At 59.2% G+C, this 11,298-nt stretch overlaps 1 protein-coding gene across 1 annotated transcript; it reads left to right on the forward strand.

Annotated features, from left to right (window-relative positions):
* Positions 1-2,021: 2,021 nt before the first annotated feature.
* Positions 2,022-9,730, forward strand: NATD1 (N-acetyltransferase domain containing 1). Its single transcript, XM_038186833.2, has 3 exons — positions 2,022-2,277; positions 5,835-5,953; positions 6,663-9,730. The coding sequence occupies exons 1-3, from the start codon at positions 2,181-2,183 to the stop codon at positions 6,777-6,779; spliced, it is 333 nt and encodes a 110-aa protein (XP_038042761.1). The 5' UTR covers positions 2,022-2,180; the 3' UTR covers positions 6,780-9,730.
* Positions 9,731-11,298: the final 1,568 nt, after the last annotated feature.

Consider the following 11,298-nt stretch of genomic DNA (forward strand, 5'->3'; position numbering starts at 1 on the left):
CTCCCCGAGAGAGAGAGAGACGTAGCAGATTCCCCGCCTTTCAAGTCTTCCAACACACGCGAGGAGCCTTCCTAAAAAAAAAAAAAAACAAAAAAACTCGACCGCAGGGTTATTAGCGGTGACGCACAAGGGCTGCCGGCTGCCCGTGTCATCCCCCAGGCCGGGCGAGTAGGCGGTGGGATCGGGATGGACTTTTCTGGCTTTTTGCCATCCCGATTTCTGAATCAGCAGCGGGGCTGATAGCTCCGGAGTGGCTGATGCGAGTGGGTTTGGGCTCGGTGGCTGCCAGCGTTATTTCTCCTGGCTGGAGCCATGCACGGGGCAGAGCAGGGGCAATCGGCCCAGGTTATGTCAGCTGTGTCCCAGTGTCCCAGTGTCCCAGTGTCCCAGCATCCCAGTTCGAGGAGTCCCAGAAATGTCTGTGGACTGTCAGCACTCCTGGAGGAACACAAACACCACCTCTCCGTCCTCCTCTCTCCTCAGGTTTCCCAAATTGACTCCCTCCAATATCGCTGTGTGCTCAGGGGCATCGCCAGCCCCTCACGGCCCCAAGCCGGGTGCAGGATTTGGCCCCTCTCTCCCTTCCCTGCTGCTGCTGGACGGTGACAAGTAGCAGCACCGGTACCAAAATCAGCACCAGTAGCAGCACCAGCACTGGTACCAGTACCAGCACCAGTAGCAGCACCAGTACAGCTGCTCTGCTAATCACCACAGAGCAGGCCGCATGGGCAGCACCAGTCCAGCAGGGTTGTGTCCCAGTGTGGCACCAGTAAGCTGGGCCGGAGAGCCCTGTGTGCCAGCACAGGGCCTGCACAGGACCAACACAGGACATGAAATGACAGAACGTGAGGGATTGGAAGCGGCCTTGACGGATCAGCCGGCCCCATCCCCGTGCTGGAGCAGGAACACCGCCATCAGGTCACGCAGGAACAAGGCCAGGAGGGTTCCAGAGAGGAGCCCACAGCCCCTGGCAGCCTGTCCCATGCTCTGTCACCTCGCCCTGACCATGTTTTGTCTCATTGAAGCAGAACCTCCCCTGTTCCAGCTTGCCCCCATTGCCCCTCGTCCTGTTATTGGGTGTCACCAAGAAGAGCCTGGCTCTGTCCTCCTGACAGTCACCCTCGGTGTGTTGAAACACGCACAGGACCAGAACAGGACCAGTACAGGATCAGTGCAGGACATGCACAGGACCAGCACAGGACCAGTGCAGGACCAGGACAGGACAGGCACAGGACCAGTATAGAACCAGTACAGGACATGAATAGGACCACTACGGAACCAGTACAGGATGCGCACAGGATGAGTAGAGGATGTGCACAGGACCAGCACAGGACCAGTACAGGAGCAATATAGAACCAGTACAGGACCAATATGAGACATGAGCAGGGCCAATGCAGGACCAGTACAGGACCAATATAAGACCAGTACAGGACCAATTCAGAACCAGTACAGGACAAGTATAAGACCAGTACAGGATCAATATAGGGCACACACAGGACCAATACAGAACTAGTATGGGACACGCACAGGACCAATATGGGACACGCACAGGACCAGTACAGGACCAATATAAGACCAATACAGGACCAATATAGGACCAATACAGGACCAATACAGGACCAGTACAGGACCAATATGGGACACGCACAGGACTGGTACAGGAATGATATACAACCAGTACAGGACTGACATAGGACCGATACAAGACCGGTACAGGACCAGTACAGGACCAGTACAGGACCAATATAGAACCAGCACAGGACATGAATAGGAGCAGTACAGGACCAGTATGGGACATACACAGAACCAATACGGGACACACACAGGACCAGCACAGGACCAATATGGAACACACACAGGACCAACACAGGACCAGTATAGCACCATATAGCACCAATATAGCACCAGTGCAGCCCCCCCCAGCCCCCCCTTTGCGGTGCCGCTGCCCCTTTAAGCGCCGTGCGGCCGCACCAAAACAAAACGGCGCCGCGCCCATTGGCTGCCGCGCGGGCACGTGGCGCCCCGGCTGCCTTCCTGCGGCCGCGCGCCGCCGGCGGCCCCGGCGCTGCTGCCCCGGCCCGGCCCCGAGCGCGGCTCCCGCTGCTGCTGGGGAGGGGGGGGGCGGGCGGGCGTCATATCGCGACTTATCGCCGCCCTATCGCGGCGTATCTCTCCCGGCTATGGCCCATTCGGCTCCTCTCGGCCTCCTGGAGCAGGGCTGCCCCATCCAGGTGGAGCACGATCGCAAGCGGCGGCAGTTCACCGTGCGGCTCAACGGTAAGGGGGCGCAGCGGGCACTGGGATGGGCACCGGCACCCCCCCGATCCCCCATATCCCCTCCCCGATCCCCCATATCCCCTCCCCGATCCCCCATATCCCCTCCCCGCAGTGCCCCCTGTGCTGCCCACAGGCCCTTCTCCAACCCCCCTGACCCTAAAAGCTGCCCCCCCTCCCCCAGCACCCACCCATGGGTGCCCCCCACCCGTGGGCACCCCAATAGGGTCGGTTATAGGGTGGGGGGCACGCATTTGGGGTGCTGGCGCGCCTTTCCGGCACGCTGAGGCTCCCCCAGGCACCGTCCCCTTGAAAAAATCCAAATATTTGGGGAGTTTGGCCCCCCTGGGGTTGTCACCCTAAAAAAGGCTTTGCCACCCCGCAGAAGTTCTGAGGGATTTGGGGTTAAAAAATAATAATATTAAAAAAAAAGTGTAGGAACTTAAAGGAAAAAAAGCACAGAAATCCTACACGCTGGGAGGTGTTCTCGGTAAAACAACAGGAGCCGGCTGGGGTTATTTTGGGCTTTTCTCCCTCTTTTTTTTTTTTTTTTTTTTTTTCTCCTTCCCTTCTTTAATTTCAACCGCTAATTACAAAGCGCAGGCTGGAGGCTCGGCGGCGGCGGGGTACGCAAGGAGGAGACGGGAGGCGTGCGTGCTGGGTGCGGAGAGGGCGATTTCCCCGGGTGCTCCTTGCAAAGAGACAGAGATCAAACGAGGGCCCCGGCACCGCCAGGGCTGCGGCTGCCCCAGGAGCTCACAGGGACCTGGAGAAAAAAAAAAAAGTTATAGGGGAAAATGATCCCCTCTGTTGGGGTTTGCCAGGTTGCCAGCCTGTGGGTCAGGTAGGATTTGGGGGGTGAGGATCCAATGTGGGTTTCCCCAGGTGCTTGGATGGGTTTTGTGTTGTTTTTTTTTTTTTTCAAATTTTTCCTTTTATTTTTTTTTTCCATTATTTGGGGGAATTTGGTGCTGGGCAGCACCATGGAGCTGTGGTGTGGAGGTGTTCCTGCCCTGGGCTGACTGAAGGCAGGGTAGGTGATGGTCCTGAGCTGCGGGACTGCACTTTTGGGGCTCGTTGCCCTCATAGCCCTGCTCCTGGCGGGATGAGGATCAGCAGAGCTGAGTGGATTCCTCTATAGGATTTTGGATTTTGGGTTCCCTGTGACCCATGTGGCCCTCCTAGAGCACGTTTGCCACTTGCCATGCCCCGTGCCGCGGGTGAGCAGCGGCCCTTGGGGCGAACCCAGAGCTCGCTGCGGTGGCACAGCCCCGACTCGAGGAGGTGCTGGTTGGGATCTCGCAGTGGTGCTGTGCTCGAGGCAGTCCCTGTGACAACAACAGGCCCGAGACACCACGAGAGCCGTGACGTAGCCGTGGAAGTGCCGCGTTTCAGCGTCGCCTCCTCCTCTTCCCCTCCGCGCCCTCGTGCAGCCTCCTGGCGGGATTCCCTGCTCGTAGGCAAGAAACACGGGCTTCGTTCGGGTGCTTTCTCCCTTGCCCCGTCACCCCCTCCCTCCGAGCCCTCGGTGCCCCGTGTGGTTTCCCAAGCTGACAGTCAGCTGTGCCGCGGTGACACCTTCCCCTCTGCCTTCGCAAGCCAACTGCAGAAGCGTTGGGGAGCTGCAAGAAAAGCAGAGCGTAACCAGACCTCGCCGAGCTTCGCTGTCCCCTCGGAGAGGAGGAGGGCAGAGAGGAGCCCAGCTGGATCTGTCATCAGCTGCGATGTGACTAACGGCACGAGCTGGCTAACGAGCACTTCTGGGCAAAACAAGAAACTCAGAGAGATTCCTGCCCCGAAGTAGCCGCGGGTCGGGCTACCTGCTGGTGGGGCAGGGGCGCAGCGCTTTGGGCAGAGCCCTCCTTGATTTCTGAGCATCCCTCGAACACCGCGCTCTCTGCCAAGTGCCTCAGTCTCCTCCGGGATGCTCGGGCTTCACGTGCGTGGTCCCCATCTTTGGGCACGTGGGTGCAGCGAGCCGTGCTTCCAAACCTCCCTTTCCTTCCCCAGCTGCCGACTTTGGGCAGGATCCAGCTGCTGGGAGCTTTGCCTGGCTCGGGCTCGTTGAGGAAACCCGGAGCCGGTCGTGCCGTGGTGCTCTCCTCCCTGCCGCGGGGTGGAAGGGAACTGGCTGAGCTCTGCATCAAGATGGCACCGCGCTTTTTCCCCGTGCCACGGACCTCGAGAAAGCTCCTAAACAGGAAACTGCAGCACAGCAGCCGGGGCCCCCCCTGCGCCGCTCTGGCAGCGGGGCCCATCGGGGACGGCTGCGCTGTCTCCGCTCGGCGCCGCCTGCTGAGGTCTGTTGGGTTCCCTCCCGGCAGCGCCGTGCCAGTCGCTCCGTGGGGAGCGAGGCCGAGTCGGGGAGCTGTCCTGGATGGGGCTGCGTGTGTTCTTTAGGATGTCTTGTCCTTGGGGATCACCCCACAGGCAGCTTTTGGCAGCGGAGGAGCCGAGCTGCCGGCCCTCTCCTGGCCCCTGCTCTGCGCCTGCTGCGTCCCTTCCCTGGTTTGGGGCTGGGGCCAGGCTTGCTGCCTCTTCCCCCTCATCCCCCTGTGATTTGCAGCTGTGAAATGGGGTTGTAGGATGGCATCTGCTCCTCTCTGACCAGCAGGGAAGAGGTGACTGCTCCTTCAGCCCCTTCCCATCCTGCCCGTCCCAGCGGCTCACCCCAAACCCTCTGAGATGGAGGGGAGGCAGGGAAGGGTCCCCAGCAGGGACGTGGGGTTGGCTTTGCATTGGCCACAGGGGTCTGGGGCTGTAGAGGCGCTTTAAAAGAGCTTTTTGGTGAATTAAAAGCTGAGAGGGGCAGGGCTGCTGCCTGTAAATACTCGGGGGTGGCAGGGATAGGAGGGATTTATGTCCACCCAAGGACAATGCTGGCTCAAGAACCAGTGGGTAGAGACCGGCAGGAATAAACTCGGGCTGGGAATGCCAAATCCTCCATCCCATGCAGGAGATGCCTGAAAGCTCCAAGTGCCTCTCTGTGCTGAAGTCTGGGCTCTGTGGATGAACCCGGGGGGGTATTCTTAGCTCTCCTCTCATTTACACGTGTGTGAAACTTCTTTCTTCCTGTATCTGAACCGGTGTGAGATGTGTCAGCGTGGCGACAAGAAGGGTGTGTGTGTGAATGTGCACACACCCGTGCACACCTGCCTGCACTTCCCTCTGTCTTTTTAGGATCAGTCTCTCGCAGCATCTTCCCCCTGTCCTTGCAGGGTCCTGAACACAAAACCCCAAGAATTCTTGTCCCATTTTACAGATGATGACAAAATCCTGCGGAGGGGAAGGAACCAGCTGTTACCTGGGCCGGCTTTTCCTGTTCTTTCCCTTCTTTTTGCTCCTGACCCCGTCAACGCATCTCACCCCTCTGCTGCCAGCTGCTTTCCTACCCTAAACGTGTTGTGTTGGCGTCAGCACTCGAATTAGGTTGGGTTGGGAAAGCTCACCCCTTTTCCAGGGGCTCGGGAAGCCTGAGCTGCCCCAGCTTAGGCACGGGGAGCAGCACCGTCCCCCTGGGCCACCCCAAACCTCACCTCTCTCTCTCTCGTGCCCCCCAGGTTGCCACGACAGGGCAGTGCTGCTCTACGAGTACGTGGGGAAGCGGATCGTGGACTTGCAGCACACGGAGGTCCCGGATGCCTACCGAGGAAGGGGAATAGCCAAACACCTGGCGAAGGTACGGCCGCTGCCAGCCCTGGGGGTTTGCTGTCCCTATCCGACAGCAGACGGAGGCACAGGGAGGCAAAGAGAGGTCCCAAAGGAAAAGGAACACGTTTTGGGGTGACCAAACCCCAAGAATGGATGTGTTAAGCCAGCCCTGCTGCAGCCAAGAGCTGGGATGGGGATGCTGTGATGCAGGGGGGGTGTTTTGGGGGAGCTGCTGCAGCAGGCACTCTCCCACCCCTTTAGGTTAGCTCCTTGCAAGAGGAGCCCCCCAAGCTCCAGGCACCTCTTTTTTTGGGGACACCTCGGCGGGGCAGCCGGGCTGTTTTGCCTTCCCTTCCCTGTGCCCTGGCGTGCTGGATGGAAATGGGTGGTCAGGCGTTCCTATTTCTGGCCACGAGAGGGGCTGGGTGAGTTCCAGCGCATCCGGCCGCTGCCCAGCCTCGGCCCTCTCCTCCTCCCTCGCTCCCACCCTGCTTTTTGCTCGGGGCTGGTTCAACCTCTCCCCCCTGCAGCTCACCTCAAAGCTTTTCAAGGCCCTCCTGGGTCTTTTTCCTGCCTTGGGTCCTGCTTTGGGGGCTCGCAGCTGTGCAGGGAGGGCTGAGGGGCTGCTAGCAGGATATCCGTGCTCCCCCCAGCCTTCTCTCTCGGGTGGGAGCACAGGGGGGCTGTGAGGTTTCGGGGGGTGCTGTTTGTAACCCATCTTCTCCGTTTCGTCGCAGGCAGCCTTGGACTTTGTGGTGGAGGAGGACCTGAAAGCTCACCTGACGTGCTGGTACATTCAGAAATACGTCAAGGAGAACCCGCTGCCGCAGTACCTGGAACACTTGCAGCCTTAAGGCAGGGCAGCTCCCGCCACCAGCACGCCTGTCCCTGACTGTTCAACGCGGCCTTCGCTTCTCTGCAGTCTCAGGAAACCCCCTTCCGCACTCACAATTCCCTTTTTTTGTTGTTTTTTTTTTGTTTTTAAAGCGTGCCCATGTGGCGCACGAGCGTGGGCACAACCTCCTCCTCCCTGCCCACGTGCGAGCATGGCTGCGGCCCCTGCACTCCGGGCACGTTGTGTGCCCCCCAGTGCTTTTCATCCCGAGCCAGAGGGTGGAAGAGGATGATTTTTGCCCCAAACTCCATCACGAGAGCAGGGGATGACTCTGTCTGCGCCTCGTCCTCTCTCCTCTGCTTGGCAACAGCTGTGAACTTGCTGGGGGATGTTGGTTAGGGGAGAATTGTGGGGTCCCAGCCCCCTTTCCTCCTGCAGCTGGGGGAGATGCTGTGGATTAAGCCTCGTGGAGCAGAGGGAGGTGCTGGAGGAGCCCCAGCCCCGTGGCAGGAACATCTCCTGCAGCAAGAACATCTGCTGAGCGCCGAGCTTTGCCCGAAGCCCCATGGGGTGCAGCTGAAACCGTGTGGGCAGCGGTGGTGCGGAGATGCTGAGACACTGAGACCTCTGAGCCGGGAGAGAGGAGCTGCGTGGGGACCAGGCGTCATCTGCAGAGGCTGTGGCAGTGCATTCGGAGGGAGAAACACGGCGTTGTGGTGGGTTAATGCTCTTGGAGGTGCCAGCTTTTGCCTGATCTTCTGGACACAGCCCCACACAGCATCCCGCAGGGTCCCCGGCTGTCGTTCTGTCTGTGCTGCCTGCTGGTGAGGGCACAGCCTGCCCAGAAGTGCAGCCCCAGGGTGGTTTCCTGCATAGCTGAAGAGGAAGGCTCCCCACATCTCCTTCATCTCCAGATCTCCACCTGTCTGTGCCTCGGATCCAAAGGTCTGAGCCGACACCACATCCTGAGAGCAGCGGGGCTGAGGCCTCAGGGATCTGGTCCCGTCTCCAGGGCTCGATGCTGGAGCCACCCAGCTCCGTGTGGATGCTGTTCACTCCTCACGGCCTTTGGAAAGCAGCCCTGATGCAGGGCATTGCCCCTCTGCTCACCGGCCCCCTCGCAGCCCCGTGCCCGGGGTGCTGGCAGCGTGCTGGGGTGGAACGCCCTCGCCGTGCACCGCTACCTCTGCGGGCAGTGACCCCGTGCACGGCTCAGCATTGCTGCAGTCGGACGTAGAGGTAATGCCGTGACAGCAGGGCACTGCTCAGCTCCTGTTTGCCACCTCTTCTGCTTCGTTCGGGCTTTTCTGAGCTAGACCCCAGAGGTTTTCACCCCCAGCTCTCAGGATTTCGTGAGGCACCGGGGCTGGGCTGCTCGGTCAGCAGCTGGGGGCTGCAGGCAGGCAGCAGGAGATGAAGAGCCTTTCACCCGGAGCTCAGATCCAAACTTAGCTTATCTCTCAGCAGGGACTAAAGTTTACAACCTGTGCCACGGGCTGAATGAAGCCTGGGCCAGGCAGCGGCTCAGCTCCTCTCCCAGAGCCAGAGGAGGCAAAGGAAAAAGCTCCCGCAGCTTCTGCTCCTGGGTGGGTCGGCTGGAGACGGAGACCCCGTGCCCAGTGTTAGCCAGGGAGGTCCTGATCTCTTCTGGCCACCTGCCTGTGCTCGCAGGCTGCCTGCTGCCAACATAACGCAGCTCTCCGCACGCTGGCTTGAGTCAAACCTCCTGAGCTCTGCCCCTGCCGCAGCACTGAGACCCCTGCCTGTTTTTACCACCCACCTTGGCAGGGACCTGTGCCGAAAGGCACCAGGCGCAGCGCCGCCTCTGCCCCACGTCTCTGCCCTCTAGCTGCCTCTCTCAGCCTGGCTGCAGACTTCAGGATGGCTTCGAGGGGCTGGGGAAGGGTCATGGGTAAAGAACTGAAGAAAAGCGGCCCGAGAAGACAGCCAGGCTGCTAAACACTTGCTTTTTAACATGGAAAACGCTTTGACATCTAGTTCCAGGAGCAAGGCTGTCTCTGTTACAGCCAGGCAATGACAGAACCATCCCTGCTCTGGGTCCCAAAATGAAGCTGAGTGAAGCCAAGCCACCGTTGCACCTGCGTTGCAGCAGGGCTGGGTGCTCGAAGAGATCTGTGCCTGGGTGCCTCCTAGGAGCAATAGCACGAGCCTTAGTTTTGGGTTTGCGTAGGTTCCCACTGTGTGGCAGCTCCCAGGAGCTCCCCATCTCCATGGAGGATGCACAGGCAGGGCTCAGCGTCCCTGCAGCCCTTCGTGCTGCTCCAGCAGGACCCTTGTGCTTCCCAGTGCTGGATCGTGAGCGGCAATCACTGCCTTAAATCAGGCACAGCACATGGATTTGCTGCCGCATCCCTTCGAGGTGCTACAACCCCTCCGGTGTCCGACCCGACGGAGATGTGCCGGTTTCCGTGCCAACTGTTTTACTGCTGTACCCATCCTCCTGCCCCAGCCCCGTGGCGTTTGAGGTCGGCAAAAAGCAATACCCACCGGTCACCAGCGATGCCACCAGCCCCTGCGCCGCTCATCCCTGCGGGAAGGAGCTCTCTGCGCTGCCCCTTGGTGCTGACCCAGCCTGGAAGAGCCGGGATCCTGGACTCTCTCCGGCGACAGGAGCGTGGAAGTGGTGTGGTTGAACAGTGAGGTCCCCGAGCCCGTTTGAACTACAGACTTTCATGGGTGGGGAGATACAAATCGCTGTCAAAGCCGCTTCCACCTCGCCCAACTTGAAACTCCCCCTCCCTCATCCGCTTCCCAGCGTTGTCTTCCTCTGTCCGAGGTTTCTGTTCTGTTCAATTCGGTGGTTACGATGTGCCTTTCCTTCTCAGGACCTGTTACAAACAACCTTTCTGCTTTTGTTTCTAACATTTATCTTTATCCCTCCTCTGTCATACTATAAAACCTGAACATATTGCATGGAATACAGTACAATAAAAAGTGTGGCTTAACTCAGCGGCGGAGGTTTGCTGAATGCAGGGACAGGAGGAGGTGGCCGGGGGACCTCAGGCATCCCTGTCCCTGTCCCCACTGGGCTGGGTCACCTCGGCAGAGCCAGTTGCACAGGTCTCGTCAGACAGCTCTGTCTTCCAGGCTGTGTCCAGCGTGATTGCTGCTGCCACTGATGACAATTAGTCATTTTCTACATAAATCTCTTTCTCATCTTCCTAAAAAAATGAGTCCTCTAACTCCTGCTCTCTAGGTTATTAAGTGCTGTGCATGTCTGTGTCTTGGAGAGGGGGCAGAAGGTGGCAGATGTACTCAGCAGCCACCCTCCTACTGCCTGCTCCCACCACAAATGAGCGGGGAGGCAGGAGCTGAGGCTGCTGGCTTTTATTTTGGGTCTTAAGGCTGCCTGACGGCGATAACTGCAAAGAGTTTGGGGTGAGGGGGATCACAACCGATCCTCCCCTGCTCCCACAAAGCAGTCCTGCCTCCAAACAGTCCTCAGGAACAATCCTGCAAACGCAGCCTCTCCCAGTCCGGCGCTAAACGCTTGTGTTCGTCTGCTGAAGGTGTTTGAAAACATGAAGGCACGAACCATTTAAATAGCCGGTTAGTGGAGCCCTTCCCTCGTAGGGGAGCAGGGCGGGCGGGCAGGTGACTCAGAGGAACACCAGGCGCTTCCCTGCGGGGCCCAGCACCCAGAGCTATCACCCTGGGGCTCCCAGCCAGCGTGTTTACCTCCTGAAGATGGGTTCAAGCCTCGGAGGCCAAGGCTGGACCAGCAGTAGCTGAAAATCCTAAGGGGTAGCGGTGGGCAGAAGGGGCACCACTTAGCTCCGGTTCTGATTTGCCCCAGTGTGACAAGCGACACCAGGCTGCAATTTGAGCAGGCAAGGAGTTTGGGGTTCTGCCCTGCTCCTCCCCAGAGACAGCGCGGTGGATTTGGGTTATAGCGCGGAGCCAGGCTGTTGCTAGTAACACGCTGTGTTTACATTCCACATTCCACAAAGTCCAACGCTCCGGCCTGCCCCAGCAATGCTGCCACTCGGCTGCACGCTCTGCAGGGCTGGGAGCCTTTCCCAAGCACCTCTCACTCACGTAAATGTGTTATTTACCTCCGCCGACAGAGCAGAACCCCAAATTATGGCCGAGAAAGCCGAGGTGCAGGGCAGCCCCGCAGTCTGCAAGCACAGCCTCGCCGTGCCCGGGGAGATGCAGGCAGCTTCGGGGCTGTTCTCTTCAGTCACATTACCTCACTCGGAAATAATGCTGTCAAAAAGAGGAATTTTTAAGGAAGGGGAGTTGGCAGAGACAGCGCCGTTCCTCTGAAATGCCTCGTCAGTCATTTCAGATGTACATCCCTGTGGACGTGCTCCTTTTCCCCTTCTCCTCGGGGGCTTGGGAGCTCCAGGGGAAGAAGCAGCAAGAGGAGGGCGATGGAAATGAGTGGGGAATGGAGGGGGACAGGAGGGGAACCCCACAGGGCTCAGCTGCTGGGCTGGAGGAGGGCACCCCTGTGGGCTGGGGAGCTGCAGGTTGCTGAGGGAGGACTGGGGGAGGACTGACAGAGGACAGGC

Source organism: Anas platyrhynchos, chromosome 15 (assembly GCF_047663525.1).
Source record: "Anas platyrhynchos isolate ZD024472 breed Pekin duck chromosome 15, IASCAAS_PekinDuck_T2T, whole genome shotgun sequence".
NCBI classification, from domain to species: Eukaryota; Metazoa; Chordata; class Aves; order Anseriformes; family Anatidae; genus Anas; species Anas platyrhynchos.

What these genes read in the sequence shown, in the direction of transcription:
- NATD1 (XM_038186833.2), top strand. Translation starts at nt 2,181, where the DNA reads ATGGCCCATTCGGCTCCTCTCGGCCTCCTGGAGCAGGGCTGCCCCATC. An exon ending in GTTCACCGTGCGGCTCAACG is followed by an intron (nt 2,278 to 5,834) that starts GTAAGGGGGCGC and finishes CGTGCCCCCCAG; the next exon opens with GTTGCCACGACAGGGCAGTG. An exon ending in TAGCCAAACACCTGGCGAAG is followed by an intron (nt 5,954 to 6,662) that starts GTACGGCCGCTG and finishes GTTTCGTCGCAG; the next exon opens with GCAGCCTTGGACTTTGTGGT.